Source organism: Panthera pardus, unplaced genomic scaffold, assembly GCF_024362965.1.
Source record: "Panthera pardus isolate Hobbes unplaced genomic scaffold, ASM2436296v1 HiC_scaffold_20, whole genome shotgun sequence".
NCBI classification, from domain to species: Eukaryota; Metazoa; Chordata; class Mammalia; order Carnivora; family Felidae; genus Panthera; species Panthera pardus.
In genome coordinates, this window is record NW_026526766.1 from 7,563,732 (window position 1) to 7,590,551 (window position 26,820).

General features: G+C 44.3%; 1 protein-coding gene across 1 annotated transcript in view; it reads left to right on the forward strand.

The window, feature by feature from the left end:
• GLIS3 (GLIS family zinc finger 3) overlaps positions 1 to 26,820 on the forward strand; it is a 298,713-nt gene that overhangs the window by 184,950 nt on the left and 86,943 nt on the right. Inside the window, 2 exon segments of the mRNA XM_053907755.1 lie at positions 14,546 to 14,707; positions 18,811 to 18,921. Of these exon segments, the coding sequence (XP_053763730.1) occupies positions 14,546 to 14,707; positions 18,811 to 18,921 (273 nt within the window).

Sequence of the window (26,820 nt, forward strand, 5' to 3'; positions counted from 1 at the left end):
GACCTCATATTACACATCAGTCCCAGATTTTGTCATTTTCATTCGCTGAGCACCCGGCGGGCTCCGGGGACTACGCTAGGCTCTGGAAGCAGAGGGGTATAGACAAGACAGATGCAGAACGCGGGAGGCAGACATTACACGGATGATCCCTGAAATGTTTATTGAATGACATACGAGTAAATCATTATGAAGGAAATACACAGCGTGCAAAGAAAGTTCAAGTTGGGTGAGCTTGTGGTCCGATCCAGATCAGAGAGTGCCATGGGATCCCCTGCAGGGGGTGCTGCCCTCTGGAGGCTCCTGGTTCCGGCAGGGGGGGGCGGTACGGGGGGCGGGGGGGCTCAACCCAATGGACCCCAGACAGGCAGAAGGGCAGCAAGGCCGACCACCAACTCCCAGCAGTCAGATGGCCAGTAAAGTAGGACACCAATGCTGTTAAGCTAACTCTTTCCCCCTTGAATAAACATTTTTATTGGCCATATGATTTTGTTTTTTTGAGGTGCCAAAAAGCTTACATGGTTTGCTCAAATTAGAAAAATAATAAATACCACAAGTTCAGAGAGCATGCAAACAAGAGCTCTAAATAGGGCAGTAGTGAGGGATCTTGATGATTGTCATTCTCCAAATTCTCTCCGTCTGGGTGGACCCTCTCCCCCTCTTGTCTTCAAGTGCCCCGCAGGGCCCTCCTCTGTCTCAACTGTGGCTTCGGCTGACCTCAGGTCGTCCCGAGGGACGAGGGTGCGGGCCTCATGCTTCCTCCCCTCCTTCCCTCCTTCCTTCTCTCTTTCCTGTTGATGTCGCTTTTCCATCTCAGACATTTCAAGTTTGAATTGGATTTGCATATCTAACCTGCTAATTACACCAATTACTTGCACGGCTTCTGCGTTCTAAAAAGAAGTCTGAAACTGACCCCTTTCATTAAAGTCAGTGTCAGTTTGCCCTGAATTTTGGAGCTATGGAGACAAATACATTTTTTCTTCTTCTTCTTCCTCCTCCCCCTTCTCCTTGTCCCCCTCCTCCCCCCCTCCTCCTCCTTCTTCTCTTCTTCTTCTTCTTCTTCTTCTTCTTCTTCTTCTTCTTCTTCCTCTTATCTTATAAATGTATTTTTTAAAGGCCAGCTGCCAACAACTGTATTTTTCAGGTCCCAAACGCTCATGTTTCTGGTCATGTTTTTCTGTAGTACAGCATACATTCTTTAACTAAATACTACTTTTGAAAGATCAAAAGAAGGACTCCCTGCTTTCATTTTGTTCTTGGCTGTAGCTCGTGGATGTCTATTTTTTTTTTTTTTCTTCTTAATTTACGAGAAGCTTTCCTTCCCTCGGAAGAAAGAGAAGTGGCTCTGACGATCATAAAGAGATCATTAGCGTTTACTAATACAGTCTGTTCTTCAGTTGCTTTACCACCACGTCTTTTCAGTATTATTTACTGAGCAGCTGAAAGAATTGGGCTTTGAATTTTTAGATCACTATAAAGCAAGACCTATTGTCACTTATTGCTGGGTATAATTGCACCATATGTATTTAGTGAAGCTATTTATTCATCTCCCTGGTGAATAACTTTGTCAAAATGAGTTGAGATATTTCTGTGTGTGCAGTTGGAATCTAGAAAACATTTGCATTTCATATAGCACTTAGAAATTATAGAGGGCTTCACAAATATTTCTTTTTTCCTCCAGACCTGAGGGTCTGTTGAGTTCTACTCATCTTTTAGTATTCCCCATTGTTTGTTAGAACAAGCCCCGTGCTTATGAGTGTACAGTTTTTCTGAGTAGATTTTAAGCCCTAGAAACGTAGTTCTAAAAAAGAGAAAGGGAGGGAGGGAGGGAAAGAAACATTAGAATGTAAATAACTTGCATTTCAATATAGAATAACTTATTTGTCCATTAATCGACAAATCTGCATTGAGAGCTCAGTGTGCACACTCGTACATCATGAAGAGGCCCGGGCTGGCCCCTGTCTTGAAGGGGCTCACCTTCCGTGAGGATGTTCTAGAAGAAGGAGACTAAACCTAAGCTTGGGGACAGAGAATGCTTTCCTGAAAAAGGGATATTTCAGCTAAACTGTAAAAGATGAGGATTTAAGCAGGCAAATAGGAAGAAAACGTTTTCTAGGCAAAGGAAATAGCACGTGCAAATGCCCTGCGGTGAGAAAGGTCATGGCACCTTTGAGGAACTGCAAGACCAGTGTGGATGGAGCAGAGGGATGAGAGGGAAGGAGGGCGCGGCGAAGAGGACGAGGTAGGAGACCGTAGGCTGAAGACTGTACCACAGGAGAGCAACACCCTAAGATTTCCGGTTTCTAGCAGAGAACTCTGGTAGCAGTGTGGAGACTAGATGGGGGTGGGGGGAGAGGGAAACGGGTGGACCTGTCAGGAACATATTAAAGTAGACCACGTGGGAGAGGGTGGCTTAGATCAGGGAGGTCACATGTCGATGGAGAGAATAGGCATGTTTGAGAGATACTTCTGAGGACTTAGAGAGTACACGTGGGTCTGGGAAAGAGGAATGTGTCAAGGATTATGTCCAGACTCTGGGCCTACACTGCTGGGTGAATGGGGAGCAGGGACTGAAGACTCCGTTTTGGGAAAGGTCACTGTTGGAATTTACTTTGGGGTGTCTGCGAGCCATCAGCATGGTGATGCTGACCAGGCGGTAGGCCTGGAGCTCAGAGGAGAGGCCTAGGCCAGGTTTAACAGCTGACAGCCGCGTGCCTTCTCACGTGACACGGGCTCCGGTGTGACGCAGGATTCTTCTGTACCGCCGAGGAAAACAGTAAAATGAGCTATTTCCTCCTTCTTGAGGAATCTTGCTCCAGATGGAATTAGAAGCACTTCAACAGATCCTTGTCCCCGTCGATAAATTGGTGGTAAATACGGGGACCCCTTCACTGGATGAAATGAGCAAGCATTTACGTTGTAAGGTATTTCATTGTTTGCACCCTTGAGGTCGTTGTAGAATGCTCAGGTTGAGTGTTTCATGTCACGTCTCACAAAAGAAGATCAGAACCAAGAACATAAGGCTTACGGTACTTTTCAGTCATCACTGATGGTTCGCTCTGTGCTCAGACTTTGGTGAGAGTGATTGGTATAATTTAGGAGGGTTGACCCTATTCGCTGCAGTAACTTTAAACTATTACTATTTTTCACTTCGTGAGGAAACAAAAGAAAAAAAAATGTGTTTGCATTCCTTCCAAGACACGTTTCTTTCCTTCTCTCCTTGACCTTTTGAGAAGTGACATTCCCTTGGAGTTACATGGAGGAAAGAGTGGGTTAGATAATTGAGCCAGAAGGTCATGTTCAGCTGTGCAACTTTCTCAAGCCACTCAACCTTTCTGGCCTTAACTCCCTTCCTTCACTTGTAAAAGAGGGAGAAGATGTGGTCGCCTAAAAGACGATGATAACGATCATGGCTAACTATTTTTGGAGAACTTACTGTGTGCCAAATTCTTTCATGTCAGGATTACTGGCTCCATAAGACAATCAGGGAGATGAAATAAAGGAAGAAACGTGTCTTAGACGGAACATGTTTCACTCATCTTTTTGTAACTGTTCGCAGTGTGAGAAACCATGGAAGTTTAAATTTAACGAAAAGGCTAACTCTTCCGAATAATAGGCCAGTATTCTCATCAAGTGAATACACCTGAGATGGTCCACATCCTACCCAGGCTTGACAGTTTTAGGTAGAATTTTATGTAGACCTGTCATTCTTGTGATCGATGGAGTCAAGTTCCAAAGAGAGAGGGTAGAAATGGTGTTAAGTGAAATAGCGAAGTCAAGGGAATTAGGATTGTGATTCTCAGCCAGAGTATTTTCTTAAGAATTACAGGGATCTTAAAACTCAGGGTATGCATACAGCGATTGGATGTCCTGTGGGTCGCAAAACCTAAACGGTCATGATTGGAAAGGGCAAACAGACCGAGTGACAACTGCTTGCCCATGGGTGAACCAAGGGATAATGAAGAAGGGGCAAGGCGTGAGAGCGATTTTCTCAACAACCGAGGGGAGGAAGGGCTCAGAGCGGCGATAGGTAATTTGCAGTCAGAGCAAGGAAGGAGAAGAGCAAGCTGAAGGCACGAAGCCCTTGGTACCTGCTATGTGCCAGTCAGGTGTGTGCAGGGACGGCCACGTGGACAAGCTCAGCTGTGAAAGGAAGAAAACTGGAAGTGATGCGTTTTGGAAGCAGGCGAGTGAGTGGCTCTGATGAAACAGTGCGGGTTGTCACAAAAGGTTGTCAGTCCGAGGACCCTGGCGCTGCCATGAGAGTCACGCTGAGCTCGCACCTTTGTAATGGCTGCTGGGGCTAAGGTTTGAGTTCCGTTATTTCCATATCTGCTGCTTTTTTTAAGCAGCCAGACACAGATGACTTTTAGCAAGTACAGAATTTATATTTAAGCGGTGCATAATGAAAATCGACGGCTTTTTGTTGAGAAAAGCACAGTGTCAGGAAAATATCCCTATCACTCTCTTTCCCCCTGTCATGGTGGTGGAAATTTTACATTTGAAAGTGAAAAGGCTTAAGATATAATTTTTTAATCCCATCTTTCCTGCCCACTTGTATCTCTTCCAAAGCTTGTCAGGGCCAGATCTAGAATAGTAAGAGCCATTAAAAATTTGGCATCTTGCACTCTGTTTTTTGGAATAGACTCCGTGTGGGCCAATTTATGGTAAATTATTCTCTTCGTGTGTGAATTTCCTTTTCTCTCTTGGCAAATTCATGCTTGCCTCTACACCCCTGCACACAGATCTTAAACACACACATTTATTACAGAATCTGTGTGGGCTATGTGTGTAAGTGTTAAAGTGTGTGCCCATGGCTGTACCCACAAGTGCATATGCACATATTTGCACCTATGTGCTTATATGATAGCAAATTGACTTAAACAGTTTGTCTTGGAGGTTTGTGTTGCTGTATGTATGTTAGCATACATTCTGTTGCAACCCGCAAACAGTTTCTCAGTCAAAAGATGACAGAATTCAGCAATCATTTTGGGAAACACCATAGTAAATAAATATATTGCTTAGCTCTGTTAAACGAAGCATGCCAATTCTTAATAGAACTGAAGGCAAGCGGTGGCGTTTCTCATCTTTGCAGTCAAAGACGATTACAGGGGAGCCAGTCCACTGCCAAAGGGAAAGGCAGAGCCAAGGCCTTGCTATGGCCCCCGAACTCTGAACACAGAGAGCTCTGGAGCTCGGCGTCCTTGTCACCTGGGATCATATGGGGTGGCGGCGTCTGCCTCCCACCCGGAGAGCTGTCGGGTGGTGGGCAGGGGCAGGGCGTCATGCAAAATTACTTGACCTGCTCTTTGGGCATACTTGACTCAGGGCAACTCAGGGCACGGTCCCAAAGATCTTGTTTCTTTGCATGAGAAGCCCTGATGAGAGTCTCTTTCCTGGCATATTTGAGAGCATATTAGCTCAGCTTTTAAAGGGCAATTTAAAACAGTTTCTTTTCCTTTATGTATGAAGAAGGCACACATTTATGTGCCTCGAATTATTGCTAATAACGTGTTCCCAACGGGTCTGTGTACGTTTAGCTTAAGTTTGGAAAAGGGTGTGGTAGGAAAACTGCTCGCTCACTTCGCCAGTGTTGCTGCATATTTCTCAGAACATTAATAAAGAGGTCAGTGCATCGCGTCCACGAAAAAATAAAAAGGTACAACCCCATGTGGGTATTGGTATTAGTATTGTTTCCCCACATGGTTAGATAGCAAAATAATTACATCGATATTTTACAGTAGTCGTATAGAACTTTCAAATCTGGCAGAACCCACAAATATGTTTTTATAGCTTTTGCGATGTTGATTATTTGACGTCACCATGAAAGCTAACTGGCCCTACCTAATTAGAAGGCCTTAATGAGCTTTACTACACAGGGAAGTCTAGGAAATCAATATGGTTGTTTTTTGGTTTTTTGGTTTTTTGGGTTTTTTTTTTTTTTTTTTTTTTACAAAGAGTTCATTCTCTCCATTTCGTTCGGCATTTATTTAGCAAATAATCTGCAGTCACTTGAGTACATGCCAAGCACTATACCCAGTGCTAAAACTCAGGCCCTTGTCCTCGTAAAGCTCACGGCCTAGCGGGGGGAGACACACACTCCTCCAATTAGCGTAGGGCCGCGTGTTGGCAGGGCAGCGGGCGAGGCCTGGTGGGCGTGTGGGGAGCGACCTTTTGGGCCTTGCTGAAAGCATAAAGGAAGGTGTCACAGAGGAGGTGACTCCAGGCTAGAGGGTCAGTCGTATGTCACCACTTACGGGGACTAGCACATGCAGAGACCGACGCAGAAAGGAGCATGCTGCTTCATTAAGGAACCGCAGCTGGCCTGGCCGGCCGCCCGGGGTGGGGGACAGAGAGGGGGAGCGGGCCTCACCGCGCATGCGCTCAGCCTTTCTTCCCGTTTCTGTTTCTCCCCTTCCCCTTCCCCTTCCTTTTGCTTAATTTCGTTGCCTTTTACTTCGTCTATCCCTCTCTGTCCTGAAAGACCTGAAACTCGAGCGACCTTTTAGAAAAACGAGTTTTAGGGAATGTTTCTGACATTAAAAAAAAAAAAAAAAAGTGAAAAATAATGTCTAAAATCCAAAAGTGGATTCTCTCACCTGTCAGTTTCCTTAGTTTAGTACATAGAAAATAATGTGGGGGGTGTCGGAGCGGGCTGGGTCAGGTCCCAGATTTACTCTGCAATACGTCTGTCTCCTGGAACGCCCTGTGAAGGCAGAGAAGGCAGCATAGGGCCTGATGATTCTGTTGTATCATCCGCAGAGCCTAGTTAGTACCGCATGTGCAAGAAACTCCGAATTTCCCAGTGCCTTTGAGGAGCAGGGGCTTGGTCACTTTGGTATACAGACTGGCACTGAAAGATTTGGAACGAGTGTCTTCGTTAATACAGAGTCGCACAACATCTGAATGTTGCTTTTTTGATACTCTGTGGTGCTTGTGTGGGTCCATGTGTGTGGAATCATATATGACATGTGGAGATCAGAAACACAGATACAAAGAAAATTAAGTAATCTGATCTCTTTCAGGTACATTTACGCAGGACCAATTACAGGCCCTAAATATATTTGCTCTACTGATGTGTAATCATACCGCATTTACTGAGGTCTGACTGTCAGCCTGCGAAACATACATGCTCTAGTGGATATGTATTTGCAGATTGCACGAAATCAATGCTAATAATAACAGCAGGCTCAGGCAACTTACTTATTATTCTATTTAAACCACGCCAGACAACCTTGTTCATTATTTGCCCGCTCACAGAATAATTATTTGCTTGAGATTATAGTTTTCTGGCATTGTACGGACACAACATGAGTAACATATGATACCTTATATTTGTTGACTAACTGGAGAGGGCCATATGATCTGACTTCAATACCCGTGTCGCACTGTGGGGTATATTCGCTTTCTGATTGCAAATACAGTGGGATGAGGTCCCACTTGTCCCCAGCAAGTTTCAAGCGTTACAAACCAGACACTTGATAATTTCCATAAAAATTTAATATGGTTCAAATGTTGGCACAGATACAACATACTTCTCCCTACGTGGTCATGTGGCTTCTCGAAAACATCGCTTTCCATTTTTGTTTTCTAAGCTGGACCCTCATTCGCTTTGCCACCTCTTGCAGAGTAAGGACCCTTTTGAGGATCGACTCCTGCCTATAGCCCACAATGTTAGGAAGCAACGACTTGCCTTAAGCCAGCAAGAAATACATGCGTAGTGCCCATTTGGGTAAAACTTTGTTTTAGACACATTTCTTAATCAAAACCAAGAGGCGCAAGAAGCCGGGAAGTTGCATTTATGAGCTAGTTAATAGATTCGTTGTGTACATCAGAATAACAGGGAAAAAAACCACAGTAACTGGGATCCCTTTATTACGGGTTAGGAAAACATTACAGAAAGGGTTTTATATTAATTCTACAAAACTTGTAATGGTTCCAGAAGATCTGGATACATGAGTCCCGTAGGTCACTTCAGAACTCCAGATGAGTGGCCCACGGAAAGGGTGGCTCAGGACCCCCGGGTGTGAAGCGCCTTCTCCCGTCTTGCTGCCGGATCCAGACCCACCGGCAGGGAAACTTGGGAGGCTGTCTCAGGAGGTACAAGTGCACATCGATGTAGATCTTTGGAATCTTTGGAAAATCAGTCCGGGGCGCCCCGCTCTCTCTGACATCCAGAGAATTCTCGAAGGAAGCAGGGCTCACCCTACCAAGACTTCAGACCGTTTCCCAGGGAGGCCCCTGTGCCTCTGGGTGGAACCTTTGAAAAACTCTTAACGTCCGATATTATTACCTTTCGGCAGCCAAAAGGAAACACGGAAATCCCTTTTCTGTCGGTTAAGTTGTCCCATTACAGATAAGAAGGTGATTAGACGGAAAACATGAGGAAAATCACGAAGCGAGCACACGGGAGGCCTCTTCCGCGTCCTCGCCCCAGAATTAGCAGTCTGCAGGAAACACCGAGGGGAAGAAATTCCCCATTTCTCAGTGCAGTGAATGCGTGAACCAGATACCTTGAAAAAGCCTCAAAACATTTGAATTATTTCCCTCTTCTCCCTTCATGTCACACTAGCTGCAGACTGGTGTGCTGTCAATATAAGAATTTGTGAGAGCGTCCGGGGCTAATAAGAAGGCGCGGGGCACAGAGACCACAGGGCCGCGGCGAGGCCAGGCGTGTGTCCAGGCACGGAGGGCAGAGGCAGGAGAAACAAAATCACACGGCCCCGTGGGCCTCCGCCGTCTTTCCATTTTGTATCTTTCTCCCCCCTCGCTTTTTTTTCTGACTTTTCTTCTTCTGCTTCTTTTTTTTTTTTGCCCAGACAACACTTTCTGTTATCTTCCCACCCTAAATTTTAAAATTAGATTTTACTCTTCCACACTTTGAAGGATGAGGCTGCCACAGTTTGGTTCATCAAAAGCTGTCCCTTTCTTTATTCTTGCCCCAGTTCTTTTGTTTATTTTCTCTTGTCTTTAAAAAAAAAAAAAATCCCGTTAAGCTCAGGGCAGTGTAACGATCCCTAGAACTGGGTTTCTCAAAGGGTAATCTTGGAACATTCAGCATTTAGAAGTATCACCCAGGAGATCTACCTGGAGCGTCAGTCCACACCTTAGGAATCAGAATCTGCATTTTAACAAGATGCCTGGGTGGCTAGTGACTCCTGCTTGAGCTGGGGCGCGCTGTCCCAGAAGGAAACTGGTAAAGCTTGGCTGAATACTGGATGCAGATTTCTCGCCTCCTTCAGATTTCTCGCCTCCTCCGCTCCAGCTTCGGGCCTCTCTCTCATTTACACCTTTTACAGGTATGTCCATGATTCGAGTGGACTTGAATTCTTGGTCTTACCGTGGAAGTCACCTTGACTGTATCCATGGCATTAGAAATATTTGCTGACCTTTCCGCCAATGCCTTTCACCATTGTTGTCTTTGAGCCATAAGGGGAAGATGTAAACTAGCCATAATTCATGGGTCCGTTTCTGGAGCTGCCCACACATCATAGCAGCAGCCGTCACTAATGGGATTAATTGGTTTTGACTGATGAAATTGTAAAAGCATATACCTCCAAGGGTCATAAACACTGCGCCTTAATTGAAATCAAATGTATATTTTAGAAAACCTTGCCAGCATCCTAGACTCCTCTCTTTTTGGATTTTGTTGACATTAGTGATGGTATAGAAATCTGATCAGGAAAGGTTTGCTGTTATTACGGCTTTGAGTATGAACTGGGCTTCTTAGTACTTTAAGTAGCTGATTAGGGGAGGGAGTAATATTCGACTTGATTATTGGTTACACATATGGAATAAATCCTATTTTAATGGTGTCTAATGAGCCTTTCATTTTCAAAACCTTACACAAAAGCCTCTAATAGAAAGGGAAAGTAATATTTCAAAGGTCATCTTAATACCACTTAATGTCAACAATCTGTAATCAAGCCAGTATATATGGATGGTGATTACAGTCCAGTTGTGATCCTTTAAATATGAAATAATCTCCTAAATTAGCAAAGTGGCGTAAGCTCAGGTTCTCTGGGTTTGAGGCAATTTATACTTTTTAATTAAAGTTTGTTACTTGAAAACGGCCTCAGAGTTAGAGATTTTTCTCAGAGTGGGGCTTCGCACAATGCAGTATTTCCAAAACCCATGAGATTTAAAGATCTGTCACTTCCAGTTTCTTGCATTGTTCTTCCACGCTCTGTAAAGTCACCGAAATGTGCAAATGGGAAACGATGCTTTCTCTCAACAGGGGAATGCAAGGGCTGCTAGAAACCAGAAAGTTGCGCTGGTCAGGAGGCTACTGAGGGAACCCGTAGGCAATAACCTCTTTCAGAACCAGGTATCTGCCTGGCAGCAGATTCAAAAGTCAGGAATTTGAAAGAATTTCTAGTACGAGACCGGCATTCTGAAATTTTATGCCATTTGCCGGGTGACTAGAGAGAACCTGGCCTTCCTTCCACAACAGAGATGTTTCCAGGCCAGGGCTTTTGCTGCTTCGCAGAGCTCTCGGCCCCAGTGAGAAGTGGGTGAATCCTGCAAGACGGTTTACTTCTGTCAGGAGATTTGAAGCAAATCGATGGTGGTTAGGATGTGAACGGCATTCATGGGTAGGATAGAGTGTCAGAATCTCCTGGAGGGCTTATCAACACTCAGGTGGCTGCCCCCCACCCCGCCCGGGGTTCTATTCCATACGTCTGGGTGGGGCTGGGAATTCCGGGATTTCTGGCAGACTCTCAAGGCCTTGGGATGCTGCTGGTTCCTGCAGCGCCTCTCTGAGAATCCCTGCTCAAGGTTCATCAGTATGTAAGTGGCTGCTTCCTTCTTCCCAGGAGTGAAGTTTGAGTTTCATTCATATTCCTCCTCCCAGTGCCTAACACATAGTACCCTGCTCAGAGGGCTTGCCCAGTGTTTGCTGGGGACAAAGAAAGAAGGTTATTTACGTGTCATTAACTAGCATATATCAGACCCCTGCCCCACCCCCACTCCCTCCCTCCCACATTACCATCGTGTATTTGTCTTTCTTTTGCATTCTGTGTTTCCTCCTTCTGCTAACCCCCTTGGATTCTCAGAGTTTGTTTTTCTCTTTTTGCATGCTGCCTTGAACCATGGAACCTCGGGCTTGGTGGTCTGGTTCTACCAGCCCCCCAGCCAGTCTGGAAAGGAGAGGACCTGAGAGTAGTCTGTTGGTCAAGTCTAGTGTAAGGCTTGCTTGGTGACAGTGACCCAAGCAGGCAGGTGACACTTTGGACCTTAGGTCTCAGGATGGACGTTGTACTTTAGGAAACCTGATAGGAAAGCATTTGGCTACCCAAGGAAACAGTCTTTTTGTGGTCCTTGCTTTCCTAGGTGTAGATGTTCATTCACAATGTGAAACTCACTCGTTAAAGATTTAGAAAACATGAAAAAAACAAAAAGGAATAACAACATAATAATAAGGAAAAAGGCATCCATTTGCCCAGACACCCAAAGCATCCAGTTTTGGAGTATTCTGTAACAGTCTTTTATAGTTCTATCTAAATGTTAGTTTATTTTTAATTCATTTGCATTTAACTGAATTTATAAATCTAGGGGTAGAATTGCCCTGAGGGAAAGGAAATTCTTGTGTTGAATTACAGGGTTATTCCCATAATGAGTGATAATGATTCATTACAAAATGGTTTGCTTTCAAGTCTCATCCAGACACCATTAGACAAACGAACGGCACCTCCTTCCTCTTCTGGAGAATTATTGGTGTGGCAAGTTCAATCAGGTGTTCAATCATCAGGCCAACCGGCCGTGATGCGTTGGGTGCTAGGCCCCCCAAGGAGGCACTTGTCGACCTCTCGGTGCCTGACTCTGCTGGTTTGGGGTTCACGGTTTCAGGTGAACTTTTTCAGCAGGAACGGGTGGGTGGTATATATTATGAGCCCCTGAGTCCAAGAAGTTGCCCTTCTCTTGCCTTTATTCACACAACCCAGTCGGGTCAAACCCCTTCACTGTTAATCTTTTCCCCTAAAAATACTCCAATGCTAGTGCAGGTACCACAGACACTGTTACCTTCCAGCCTTTCTTGCTGCCAAGGAGACATCTGAGACCAGCTGGATTTTCAGGGTTTTGTAGATAATCTTTTGGTTGTCATTTTCAGTCTAGGCGCTCATAGTTTCTTCCGTCTTTGCTCTTTAAACATGGTCAGGATGTTCTGAGATGCAGGTCACTCTTCACTCATTCGCTCCGAATGCCACAAGCCGCTTAGTCTTCGGTCACTGCCCCCGTTAATAGTAAAAATAGCGTATTGGTTGATTTTAACTGGACATTTAACAGGAGAGAGCATGGAAACACCAGTCTGACATCCAGTTTATGTGCCATCAGGTGGACGGTTTGATTTAGTTCTAGGACGTGTTTGAGATCCCCCTAATCACTCTGCAGTAGATCGGGGAGGGGGGAGTGTCTTGTTTGTCTGGTGCTTGGGGAAACCTCATTCACCTGTTCTAAAGGGGTTCTCCAACCCCCATGTTGGTGCCTCGACAACGTAGCCTTCTCTCTGACCAGTGTCTGGGACGACTGGACCACAGGGTGGAGGCTGGGGCCTCCCCGGGTCTGGGTCTGCACCCTGGAGCTGGTCCTGGAACAGCATCTCTCCTACAAAAGAGCCTTGCTAGGAACTGGACTACAGGCTTGAGGGGTCCAAGACCACAAGCTCATCTCAGACCCCGGTAGGGCCCACCGGCTGACTCCCACGGCAGATCGGCTGAGCTCCAGCACTTTGCTCTGAGTTGTCATTCGGAGAGGACCTTAAAAACAGAGGTTTGGTCGGGAGAGGCCTCTTAGCCATGAATTGGGGGGTCAACATTGAGCCCCTTTATTCTCAGATTTGAGACCCACTCGAAAACCTGCAGAGATAAGCCACTTAACTCCTCTGTCTGTCCCAAGCAGCGTATCATCGTATGCCTTTCACTCTGTTCAAAAAGCAGTGGCTTCATCAGCAAATCCTCTTCTGTTCAGGCTAAATTTATTTTTATGTGAAATCGAAATCAGGAAAACACCAAAATTATTTTAAGCAAAATATCAAAATTGAAATAAACCAACATATGTCTGTGAAACATGTATAACTCTCAATCAAGCGTAAGTGCAACTTTCATAAATTTCTTAAAATACTCCAGCACACAAAATCTGGACGACTTCAATAGATGGAGTTATGACATGTCTGATTATCCTTTCTCCTCAGTTCATCCTTCACTTAAAGATGAAATCTCAGATAGCCAGAGCCTGGCCAGCCCTGGGTCATCCCTTCCTAAACAATGTACCCCGCGCTCCATCATCTCTCACGATAAGTGAGAGAACCGAGGAATTTTATAAAATGTCTTATGGTAAGGTTAATTAATACCTGCTGGCTTTGAATGGAAACCCTCTTAAAGTTACCTCCTTTACTCCTATTCTGTCCTTCCCCCTATCGTCCCATGTTCCTCTCTAAGAAATGAGGTTTCTTGATCGCTCGAAACCTACCAGGCTTTGTTCTGGTACCTTTTCCATGTTTCTACGTTTCCTTTGCAGCGGGGACTCAAATGGGATTCAAATTGTCAAAGCGGCATCAGCATTCTAGGGCTTGGCAGTGAAGAGCGAGTCCGAGGGGGTGTGCCCACCTCACACTCAGGCTTCGTTTACAGGCTTTCTCTTCCACGTTCTGTTTACTAGATGGCCACTTCAGGACTGGACTCACTGTGAGCCTCTTACATAACAGCTGTTATTTGACCCACAGAAGACATGAAATGAATAGTGCCATCAATAAATATTATTGACAAACCAGTAAAGCATTTCCTGAAATCCTCAGCCCTTCACTTTCAGTTCCTCTCTTCATGAGCTAGGTAACAACATTTCTTAGAAAAACAAAAATAAGCAAAACGATCACTCTTTGGAAAAGGTGCCCAGCACTGAAATGAATTGTGTTCCAGTTCTGCTTTTTAAAAGCATGCTAAAAAGACACCATCTCATGAGGCTTGGCGCCACAGTGGACGTTAACGGAGTCATTCTTTGGGGGAGTTGAAAAACTCCGTAAGATTGTTCGGGAAGCTACGATCGTTAACGATTCCACGGAAACACGCTGTTTCCATCTTGGACTCTGGGATCCGCTGCTCACCTTTATTCTCATACTTCACTTTGATTTTTTGTTGTCGTTGTTAGTTTATTAGTTGTCAAAAGTTTCTTCCTTCCTGGTTCCTTCCATTTAGACCAATTTGGAAATGGAAAAGTGTGTTAATTTTTTCATAAATCTTTAAGACACGCATTACTGTATTTTTATTAACTGAGCCAGATGGTTCACAGCAAATTTTCTCTGACATAAGTAATCACAGAAATCAGGTTGGGACCCAGATCTGGTGTGGAAAAATGCAGTTCACATAAATATGGGGATATTTTTAGAATATTTGTTACTGTTTGGATTTCATTTTATTTTATTATTTTTGTGTTTTGGTTTTGGCTAAATACACACTAAGGACCTTTTTTTTTTTTTTTTTTCTTTCCTGTCCCCCCAGACCCAAACAGTCAAGCTCCTTCTCAACAGTTGAAACTTGTTTTCTTTTTGCAGTTTGAAGGTTGCAAGAAGGCCTTTTCAAGGCTTGAGAATCTCAAGATTCACTTGCGGAGCCACACAGGCGAGAAGCCCTATTTGTGCCAGCACCCAGGCTGCGAGAAGGCGTTCAGTAACTCCAGTGACCGTGCCAAGCACCAGAGGACACATCTGGACACTGTAAGGACAGCATGGGCTTTCCAGCTGCCAGCCCCGAGCCCTGAGCCCCGGTGTGAGGAAGGGCCCATGTGATAGTGGGACAGGAAGGTGTTTGCTTTATGGTCTGCAGGTTATAGGGACAATGCCAAGGGCAGCAGTGGAACCTTGGTAAAGGTCCAGAAGGGGCCCCGTCTGGCTCTTTCCTCATTTTTCTGTAGTCACAGGTTACCCTAAATATTATAACCGCCTGAGACAGAGTTGTGTGTCTGAAATAAAGGCATTTCAGGGGCTGTCGCATAACAGGTTTTAGTACAGAGAATGACTGCTGGGGATTGGACATCATCATAAGTATTCAAAGATCGGGATGCTGAAGTAGATCATATATACTGTTGCTGGAGAGGAAGCATTGTGGTTTTTGGGTTTTTGTTATTGTTGTTGTTGTTGTTTTGTTTTTTTACCCTGGTTCTTTTCTTTTTGCCATAAGAACTTTGAGGCTGGCATGGTTACTGAGTGAATCTGGCCTTTTGCTTTAGAGAAGCCACCTGGCATTTTCACCTTCAGGCGATCTGCGAAGAATCCGCACATCTTTCCCCAGGGTTAAGTTTCCCCGGGCCGCTGTTGTGTTAACAGCCACAGATCCATTGGCATAACTCCTGTGAGAACGATTGATTGCCATTATTCCACCTTAACTCTCTCAGTGCTGTAACATTTTGCTCGTTTTCTGAGGCTCTTTTACTTTCTCAGTTCTGTTGATTGTCCTCTTTGGCATCTCTCAAGTTCCGATGCCATTTTCCCTACACAGGGCCAGGTAGACCCCGTGCAGTTTTGCTTCACTCAACAAAGCCATCAGGATGGATGTCTCGTACACATCCCAGAGCTCTTATCCCACGTGCTTGCAAATAATATATTCATGGCAGTACTTTTCCAGTGTTAACATTCTGATGTCTATTATTAAACTACACCAGAATTTGAATTTTGAAAAGATACTGTTATTTCTACACACCTTCTCATACATATTTAAGATTCTTCTGATGTTACAGTTGACATATTTATTAAATTTTATATTAGTCTCTATTAGTCATATTGATAGAAGTCATTTCAGCTATATGTCACATACCCTTTCTAAACAGCATTATCTCCTAAGATACATAAATGTGAGGGTTTGCCTGGTAAATAGCCGAAATATAATTAGAGCAATATGGACACAGCATAGCCCCCTCCTGCTCTAGCTGGATTGAATCCCATGATTTTAGGACCACCAGAGTGGAATGTTAAGTGAATAAATTTGGTGAATAGCAGGATGTTTTAAAGGTAGAAGTAGGGGGAAAAAAGAATAAATTATGTTAAAATGCCCTATTTTGTAAGTCTAAAATGGCCTTGGTAGAATCTAATAAATTTTCCAATTTGTCATTAAACTTTATCATGGGAGAATGAGCGTTCACAAGACAAGATTGTCTTGAGAAATTGCCTCCACTCTAGCTAGTTATCTGTAGTTTGTAAGAACTATTGTAAGCCTGAGTGTTACGGCTCTACAATACCCTTCTTCACTTGGAGCTAATTTTAGCTAATCAGACTATGAGCATTTTCTAAAATCATTTTGGAATTTAAAAAAAAAAATCACGTTTTAAAACTTTTGAGGAAAGCTACCACAGATAATAATTTCATGATTCAGTTCAATGCAGTAGCTTTTAAAACCCAGCTATTTTTATTTTTTTTTAACTACCTCTCTATTAAATCTTTTAAAACCATCGTTCCTCCTTTTAAGACGCAAACCTACCTCCTGTTTAAATTTTTATTGCATTAAACGAATTGTTAAGCTCTTTTTAAATCATGCAGAAATTAAGCATTTGTTTTAAAAAGCAAACTGTAGCTGCTTGAAGAATGTATTATTTAAATTTAGGCCCCCATTTCCTTTCATTAACCACTCCTTATGCTAATGCTGTCAGAATTTTGGATAAAGTATCTTTTCTTCAACTCAGGGGATTCTTACAGGAAAATGATTTTTCCCAAGTTCAAAATTCTAACCCTGAAAAGTTTTATTGACTTATTTCCCTATTAGCATCTTACTGTCTAAACAGGGGAAGCGATTTTACAGTGCACATGGAAAATATAGTTTAATAAAGCATAGCATGCCATTTAAAGCTGGGGTAACCTGAGATCAAATTACCAGTACACCACTTGGACCCGCCCCTGACATTGCTGTTTTGGCACACTGATCCCAGGTGGCTAACAGCAGGGGAGAGAGTGAAGGCCAGCTGGGAGGGATGGTGAGATGTTTCAAGAACATCCCAAACCCAAATACAAAGTGACATCACCCGTTCCTTTTCTTTTCAACCCAGATATTAGTGACCATGGTAATAACAATAGGGTTGGTTTATATAACGTGTTAATGTTCCCAAAGTTGTTTTTTTTGTTTCTTTGGTTTTGTTTGTTTGTTTGTTTGTTTCGAACATGCCACATCTCCTCTAGTGCCAGAATGCGAGTTTATGTGGTCACAACATGACCGCTAATAGAGATATTAGCTGGTTGTTCCCCTAAAGCCAGGGCCGGGTGGGGAAGGCTATGGCAAGACTGCTGTGCGAACCCAGAAGAGATTCCCAGGTGAAAGAAAACTTTTGTTTGCCCGAGGGAAACTCGTTGACTAGTGACTTCAGCCCATGTTGGCTCGCCGTTGGCAAAACCTGAGATACGGAGAGGAGAGCCTGGTGCATCCAATGTTCATTGTTAGCATTCTAACCTGTGACCCAGGACCCAGCATACCATGAAACCATTCAGACCTGTTGGGTGATTCAGTCAGTCAGTCACTCAAGGAACAGAGACATCAAACTTCGAATTCAAATTGGGAGGTGTCAAACTAAATTATATATTCATGACTTTACGTGGTGCTTGGAATCAAAAATGGCAGAAGCAAAAAAGTGAAGCATAGATACAGCTTCCAGCGGGGCAAGAATCCACGTATATGTTGGTTCCCAAAATGACAAACATCCACATGAAAACAGGAGCAAACTGGAAATAATAATTTTTAAAAATCTGAATTGTGTTTTTTTTTTTTTTTCTTTTTGGTCATTGGAAGAGCAGGTTCCTAGAGTAAGAATCCTATTTTAGGGGCAGGGTTTCACTTCTCCTGCTTACATTTCAAATCATGGGGGCACAACTCCAATGAATGTCACCTACTGAGAGGTACAAAGTGACTCTAAGCTGTGACTTGCACAGTTTACCTTGCGACTTCTTCTTTTAGTTCTTTGAGTAAACAGTTTCGCTTTAGTTCATAACATAAAAGCCAATACTCTCAAACCCTTGCTATGAATTCTGTTGTCACAGTAGGCATAGGTGCTAAAATTTGAACTGATGTATGGCGTGCTCCCATTCATTCATTCCTCATAATTGTATACCCGTCACCAGGGGTGCAAAAATTAAAAAGATTCTGGACTCAGCCTTAGGCTCTGTACCTCACATCTCAGGAGCCTGGGGGCGTTGCAGGTGGCCAAAACTTGTGGTCTCATTACACTCAGCCAAGAGCTTATGCGTGTAACCCAGCTGAGCACCGGGCCTCCCCTATACCTGTCATACCTATAATAAGATTAATGTTTCCCTGGCTGAGTTTGCATGTGTCTGTTGTTTGAAACCTGTGGTCTCTCGCTCACTTTCCACTAACACTCCCTTTTAATTCTCTCCTTCTCTCTGAATCAGGTTTCCTCTGAAACATTCCCAGTCCTTTCTGGACTTTTCTGCAGCTTCTTTATACCCGAACTCTTAGAGAATGTGTGTTTCCTAGTTTCTGACAATACCAGAGGTTGTTTTCAGGGGAACAGAACTGTAAGTATGACTAGAGATGCTTACTAATGATTCCCACATCCAGAAATGCCACAAGATGTTTTGCGGGGAGAGCACACCCCTAAACGCTGCCTCCTCGTTTCTTGAAAGTTGACTCTCCCCTTTGCCTTGATGCAAACTTACTGGGCTTTCTAATTAAAACCCACAAGTATTACCCAGCATTTCACATCAGTCAGTTGGTAACAGTTCATGCTCTGAAGTCAGTAGTCTTGAGTAAATCTTCCCTGGTCACCTCTATGATTTAACTACAGCTGTTTTGTTTTTTTGTTTTTTTTTTCTTTCTCATTTAGAAACCTTATGCTTGTCAAATTCCAGGATGCTCCAAACGCTACACAGACCCAAGCTCCCTCAGAAAGCATGTGAAGGCACATTCTTCCAAAGATCAACAAGCGAGAAAAAAGGTAACTTCGAAAGAGAATGGATCTAGCCAGGAAAGGCACATTTGAGTTACTCTTGCAGTACTGGGACCTTGTGCAGGGCCCTGGAATTCTTCGACTTCTCAAGGTAGTTTCATGCATTAGACTCTCTGAGGGGGACATCTTCCCCGAAGTAACAGCAGTGCTGTGGTCTGCATAGCTCGTATGACCAGATAGGAATTTCTGGGGGAGGGCCTGTATGATAAGAATCAGAGGAAATAGTAAAAGTCACCTAAACCGGAGAGTAACAAAAGGCTTTTATGGAGATTAAGTCCAAATAGCTAAAGAAAATTGAATTGGGAAAAAGAGCACAACAGAAAGCCTTTCTGGAGGTAAGTGCTTTTTCCTAAGATATCAATTGGCCAAAACCCTGTTAGTTCTGATGGAGAAGGTAGGTGTATCTCCAGGATGAGTAAGTGCAGAATATCCCTCCCTTTAAGCTTAGAAAAAGACACGTTTCTTCATAGGTGCTGTGTGTGGAAATCTGAGAGAGGAACTGAACCTAAAATGGCTTTGATATCGGTGAGGAATTAATGCGGCTTTTAGCGCACATAGAAATCATAGAGTTTTGGATTTGGGAGAAATGTTAAAGATCAACCAGCCAACCTGTCTGACTCTGACTGACTCTCTCTCTCTCTCTCTCTCTGTCCCCACCCCACCCTCTCTTTCTCTCTCTCTCTCTCATGATCTCGTAAGATCTCCAGCAAGTGGTTGGCCCCATGGTGACAAGGAGTTTAGCAGCTTTCGAGGTCCCAATAACCGAGTTTCTAACTTTTTGGACCAATAAGCAACTTCTCACCATGGCAGAAAACCACACTGAGCTGACCTTAGCTTTATGAGTGTCTCATTTGTGTTGAGATGGTACCTGATTCATGTAAGGGCCCTTCCTAACAAATTTAAGTGAAGTCTTAAGATTCACAATACTTCGGGGCGCCTGGGTGGCGCAGTCGGTTGAGCGTCCGACTTCAGCCAGGTCACGATCTCGCGGTCTGTGAGTTCGAGCCCCGCGTCAGGCTCTGGGCTGATGGCTCGGAGCCTGGAGCCTGTTTCCGATTCTGTGTCTCCCTCTCTCTCTGCCCCTCCCCCGTTCATGCTCTGTCTCTCTCTGTCCCAAAAATAAATAAAAAACGTTGAAAAAAAAAATTAAAAAAAAAAAAAAAAAAGATTCACAATACTTCAAGTCCCCATGATGTGATTGAACCCCATGACCCTGGTGTTCAGGTCACTGTGGCTTCTAGTTAACTAGAATCGTGCATTCTTTCCTGGTTTATAGGGATTTAATGCTTTTATGTTGGGAAATGCTGTGTAGTCTTTTTTTACTTGAGGTTTTTCTTCTTGAGAGGTGTTAGCACAGTGCCAGTTGAAGGCTCATATATGGAAAGAATTTGACCTCTTCCCTGCGAATTAGAAAAATGCCCAGTTGGAAGGATTTGATAGATGCTCTTAATTGTATGTAAACCCACTCTTGTAAGTCAGTTGTTAAATCATTTTTTTTTTCTGTAAGTCTCTTCTATTGGAATACAGTAAACTGATAACAGATGACCATTAAACCCACACTGAAGATATTCCTGTACCGTAGAAGAGTAAGGAACTGCTAAGTGAATTAATAATCTAAAGCTCTAAGGAGGACACTTAATATTTGAACAACACCAGCGTTGCATACTGTGTTGCAGGACCACGGTCTAACGGCTTTTGCCATTATCTCCGTGTGTATCTTGTGAACTTGAACTGATAAGTTGTCTTTGTTTAAAAAACAAAAACAAAACAGGGGCGCTTGGATGGCTCAGTTGGTTAAGCATCCCAACTTCAGCTCAGGTCGTGATCTCCATGGGCTCGCAGTTCATGAGCTCGAGCCCTGCATCGGGCTCTGTGCTGACAGCTCACAGCCTGGAGCCTGCTTTGGGTTCTGTGTCTCCCTCTTTCTCTAACCCTCCCCTGCTTGTGCGTGCACTCTCTCTCTCTGTCTCTCTCTCCCTCGCTTGCTCGCTCTCTCTCCATCAAAAATAAACATATAAAAAATTCAAAAAAACAAAAACCTTCTTGAGAGTTTTTTCTCCTAAATCTGACCATCCACCTCCCACGTTGTCTGAAATGTGTGGGGTTTTACCATACTAGGAAATCTATCCTAAGACTGGAGAGCACCTTCACCTTCACAGAGAGTAACACCTGCCATGGACATGAGGGAATATAAGTGCCACATCCAGACAAATAAGCATCACATTGTGTAGTCAACTTAAGAAGGTCCCCTAGGTTGACAGTAGGTATAGAAACATAATGAGATATTTTCAGGGATCATTAATTAATTGGTTTCTATTGTTCAGACGTGGTCTGTCTCAGCCTCTATATAAAGGAAGACTTAGTTTGGAGTGTGTGAAAGATTCTTGAAGCACTAATTTGAAAAAGAAAACTGGACCCGAGGCTGCAAAATAGAAATTGATGGGCAATTTGTGCAGACAGCCTTCAGCAGTGAGGCTGGGTAGCCAGGGTGTACTTTCGAGGAGCTATACGATAGCCTAATATCAAATACTGCATTATGCTCTTAATTTTGTCTTCTTTAAAGTGAGGTACTCTGTGCTCATTTAGCTTTTAATGTGCACCTTGTTTCCTGCAAATGGCTGAACTGATGTGGCTGCCTTTCATTGCTCAGACCTTAGTGACCTGTCTTTTTTAATCCGAAGATTCTTAAAATCTGTTACGAATCAGTGACAAATTAATCTGTGGAAATTAAAACGATGAAAGTCGCCCCATCCGATAAAAAGAGGAAATGCCACCCCCGGGAGAAGCATTGTGAATAAACCTGAAAGCAGCCAATCCACACTTTAAGACCTCGAGCGGTAAACTGGTCTGTGATATTTACATGGTGTACAACGTTGTTACAAGACCTTGGAGAGATTCTAATTGCTAACTCACATCAGTGCTTGGTATTTGAAATATTTCCTGGCAGCAATAATAAACTAAAAAAAAAAAAAAAAAAGTAAGAAACAATAAACCTTTTAAGGCAGAATTAAGATTATTTACGACTTTAATTAAAAATTGAAAACTGGCATCATTTCAAAAAAGCCTTTACAAAAATGTGAATTCATCAAAAATAACCATAAAAATTCCAAGGTGATAAAGGCACAGTGGAGTAATGATCCCAGCCCTGGGGAATTGTTTTGTTGAAAAGAATAAAACCCTTTTCTGTCACACCCTGCTAGTCATGGACTCGTTTAATATACCCTGCCTGCCTGCTTTCCTCTAATCCTCTTTTTAACCTCCCCCTAGACACTAAATGACATTATTTGGGTCTTAACGTTGCCGGCTTTATGAGGCCCTGCTCTGAAATTCGGGCCAGTGAGAAGGCTCCCCGAGCCCGAAGACAGACGCTCATCATACGGCAGAGACCTCACGACCCTGGCCGTGGGCATATGACCCTTCCCCACACCTGTTGGATCCTACTGAAAACCAGGAACCTGAAATCTTAGCTAAATATTATTCAAGCTACGAAGAGAAAAAAGGAGAAGGGCGGGGGAAGCTCTTCGGCAAAGGAATTGGGATAATTTGGCTCATGGCATGCAGAAAATAACTTTTCTCATTGCCTAACGTGTGCACACCCACTCACTCCATCAGGGGAGAGCTGACTTCTTCCGCGGAATGTGCCTTCCCGATCTCGAGTCCATTAAATAGAGGGCTCCACGAATAAGCGAGTAGTGAGACACTCCACTCCCCAGCGATGGTCTCCAGCGAGAATAGAACTTAGCCTGCAGAGCAAAAGGCAGAATCTGTCCTTCAGTTCTGCCCGATAATGACTGGCAGAAGAAGAGAAAACCAAGGCAGTAAGCCGCTTGAAACTTTCCTCAAGGCTGTGAGCTTTATCAGAATTTTTCATTCGTACCCTGGTAGTGGCATAAGTGGCGGGGGGGGAGGCGGGGCGGTCTCCCTTCGCCTCTGGCTTGTCCTCGAAGTGGACTTCTTAAAGAGAACGCAAAAGAATGCGGGGCCAGAAGTCAGAGATGGCACGAATGTGCCCTCCATTTCACAGCTCCAGGAAGACGCCAGACTCTGGCCGTTGATTGGGTAAACGTTTTGTTAACATTCACCTCCGGCCCACCCTGGTTGATGGCTTTCAGTTTTGCAACTTGGGCGCAGTCTGTTACAAACCCAGCGCAGCATCTGAAATGCGGACGAACCCCACGTGCGCTCGTGTTTCCTTCTTGAGAGGTCAGCTCTTACAGTAGCTCTCTGGCTAAGACTCAGAGCAGCTTAGGGATACGTCTCTCTTCCGGGAGATGGAATCTGTTCAGAGCCGCCCCCCCACCCCCAACACACACACATAGAGACTCACACCTATAAATGATTCCACTGAGTGCCACAAAGCTCACCTTGCTGTGTGCGGTTGTTGGAATCTTCAAAAGCTGTGTGAAAAAATCCATTTCCCCTACACGGAGGCCCATATTACAGTTGCTGATGTTACCGGTACGGGTGTTACCAGCCCATATTAAAGCTACCAGTTGTTTTCCGTACATCTGCCTGGCACAGGGCGTGCACAGTGGGGCACACAGAGCCTTCCAGGTTGTGACTCTCCTTTTTCTTTTTCGTCTTTTCTCCCTCCCTTCCTCCCTCCCTGTCTTCTCTCCCTGTCTTCTCTCCTCTCCCCTCTCCCTCCTCTTTCTTTCTTTTCTTTTCTTTCTTTCTTTCTTTCTTTCTTTCTTTCTTTCTTTCTTTCTTTCTCTTCCTTCCTTCCTTCCTTCCTTCCTTCCTTCCTTCCTTCCTTCCTTCTCAGGAATAAATGAAAAGTCCCTCTGACCCTTAATGGAATGTCAGTAGTAGGCACCTGTCATGGACATGTGATTTCAAGATGTGCTAACCTGTTTTCCTTTCACGTGATAAATCACATTGGAAATCATATTGGAAAAGTCATGATGCTTGGTTCATGCTAAAAGGGCACTAAAATGGTTATTTTTCTAAGTGAGTCATTTACCCACTTCCATACTTTAATGGCTGTTGGTGTTGCTTGTATCTGCCCTGAGAACGATGATGGTACCTGCTACCCTGCCCGACTGTCCTGATGCCTCTGGTGAAGGTAACCGATTTTGAGAAAGCCACTGGATCGGCTTTGATAAGGCAAACAATTGTGGCCCAAAGTAGCGGTGTTAATTAATTGAATGGAAATGATAGAAATAAGTCCTCTTAAATTTAACCTCATACTCAAAGCAGCTGATTGGAAGTTGAAGCCAGTTGTGCAGAGGCTTCTGTCTTAGCGAGGCCCAGTGGTCCCAGCCACACTTTTGAGAGCATTGGTCTACCACCAGGTTCTGGAGCCCTTGAGAAGGAGTTGACAATCCGTGTTGGGTGTGGGAAGTGGAATGGCGGGGTCGCTTGTCCATAAAGTAAGCAGTTTGTGAGAAAAAGCTTCTCTTTCTTTCTGGAGAGATCAGGAAAAGCTGCCTTCAGCCTTGTAAATTCAGAAAATTCCAGCGTCTCTGGGCCTAGAGGCCCAGGGTCTTTCTGTAGCTCTTAAAGCAGTGTTGCCCTAAGTGGGTTCTTTGGAACACATTCCACAGGATGTTACCAGATACTACTTTTTAAAAAAAATTTTTTTTAACGTTTCTATTTATTTTTGAGACAGAAGGAGACAGAGCATGAGCAGGGGAGGGGCAGAGAGAGAGGGAGACACAGATTCCGAAGCGGGCTCCAGGCCTCGAGCTGTCAGCACAGAGCCCAATGCAGGGCTTAAACTCAACGGAGTGTGAGATCATGATCTGAGCTGAAGTCGGACGCTCAACCGACTGAGCCACCCAGGCGCCCCTATCAGATACTACTTTTAAAAAGTTTGTTGTTGTCCTATATATTTGGGAAATGCAGAGCTAAATAATATTCAAGGCTTTCTTCTCACAAGAATTCTCAGAGCCTGGGTTATCTGATACTGTGGAGGAAACGGAACATTAAGCACTGCTCAGAATCACTTGGCCAACAAAACCGTCTTTATCCTCTAGCGCATCTCATCAAAACACTCTTCCAGTTGGGGCGCCTGGGTGGCTCAGTCGGTTGAGCGTCCGACTTCGGCTCAGGTCACGATCTCGCGGTCCGTGAGTTCGAGCCCCGCGTCAGGCTCTGTGCTGAGTGCTCAGAGCCTGGAGCCTGTTTCAGATTCTGTGTCTCCCTCTCTCTCTGACCCTCCCCCATTCATGCTCTGTCTCTCTCTGTCTCAAAAATAAATAAACGTTAAAAAAAAAAAAAAAACACACTCTTCCAGTAAATTATTTGAGAAATAATCTCACGTGATTTCATTTCTTTCATCTAGCAAATATTTCTTAGGCACCTACTGTGTGCCAGGCACTGGGTTAGACCCACACGTCCCAGTGTATACAAGACAGACGCATATCTTCTGTCTTCATAGAGCCACGCTGTCTTGATGAAACCCAACAATGATAAGAAGGTCAACAGAAAATAAGTAACACAAACGCAGGCAAGGAAACAGGGTGGGAGTTGATACGGAGATGACAAAGAAGGACCTACTCAGGTGTAATGCTTGGGTGCACATTTCAGTAGTCATTTTAGAAACGAGAATAAAAGCTTTAGCTGCAGTGTTTTAAAAAGCACTGCTTAGGTCAAAATGACTCCACCTTCTTGGGCACCTTGACTGGCTCTGCAGGTAGAGCGTGCAGCCCTTGATCAGGGGGTCACGAGTTCAAGCCCCATGTCGGCCAGGGGGCCTACTTAAAAAAAATACTGTACCTTTCCGCTTGAACTTCTTTTAAAAGAACCTGGTACCAGGAAGGGCACAGCAGTAGATGTCAGGATTACCTTAGGTTGTTATAATTGCACTTTTCTGCAGCCTGTCCTTAATTGCAGTGACATTAGAGGGACTGGGTGCCAGACCATGAAATGCATAGCCTTCCTCTCCCACCTAAGAATATGACTCAGGAGGTCAGCATCAGTGACTCACTGGGCGGGGCCCGCAGGCAGCACAGGTGCAGCTCTGAGGATTTAGAAACAAGTGAGGCCTGAACTTGCCCTCCCGAAGATGACATCCCGACCAGAGATGCAGGGACTTCTGTGCTTTCAGTACCCTAGGAAGCAGCTGGGACGACGTCACACAGAGAGTGGTTCTGGAACATGGTATCTCGAGAGCTCCTTTGCAAAGGCTAGAGATTCTTAAGGAGTGAAGTCTTAGGTTCTATTGTTTGAAAGCCAAGAGGAGCTCTGTGGCTTTTTAAATTTTTTTTCAATGTTTATTTATTTTTGAGAGAGACTGAGACAGAGTGTGAGTGGGGGAGGGGCAGAGAGAGAGGGAGACACAGAATTGGAAGCGGTCTGCAGGCTCCGAGCCATCAGCACAGAGCCCGACGCAGGGCTCAGACTCGCCAATGGCGAGATCGTGACCTGAGCTGAAGCCAGATGCTTAACCGACTGAGCCACCCACGCGCCCCCCCCACCCCGTGGGCTTTTAGATTGTCCTTGATGACTTCAGTCTACTTTGTCATATGTGGCAAAGTGGTTTTATTTCTGTCCCCCCTGAAAATTGTTACTTGTGACCAAAAATGGGGGTGTTTGGCACAGCTCCGGCCAACCGTGTAAGGAATGAGGACTCTCTGGTGGGCGTTTTAATAACCAGTTCGGGCTGTACAGTGCCTAGCACAGCTACCTTATGGAAATAGTTCCTAGGTAATTGCTTTTTTGATTGATTGACAGAAGCCTTCTAAGCTTCTCATTCCCTTTCCCTTATTAGATTGCGTGAATTCTCGATGAAAATGGTTTTGGAATAAAAAGCATTTAGCTCAGACTCCTCTGCCTTAATAGATGTCCTCAAATATCATGACACAGCTCCCCACAGATCTTCTGGGGCTTTGTTCTTCGTCTCTGTTCTTAAAGTACTCACATCCCCCGAGGAATTACTGCTCC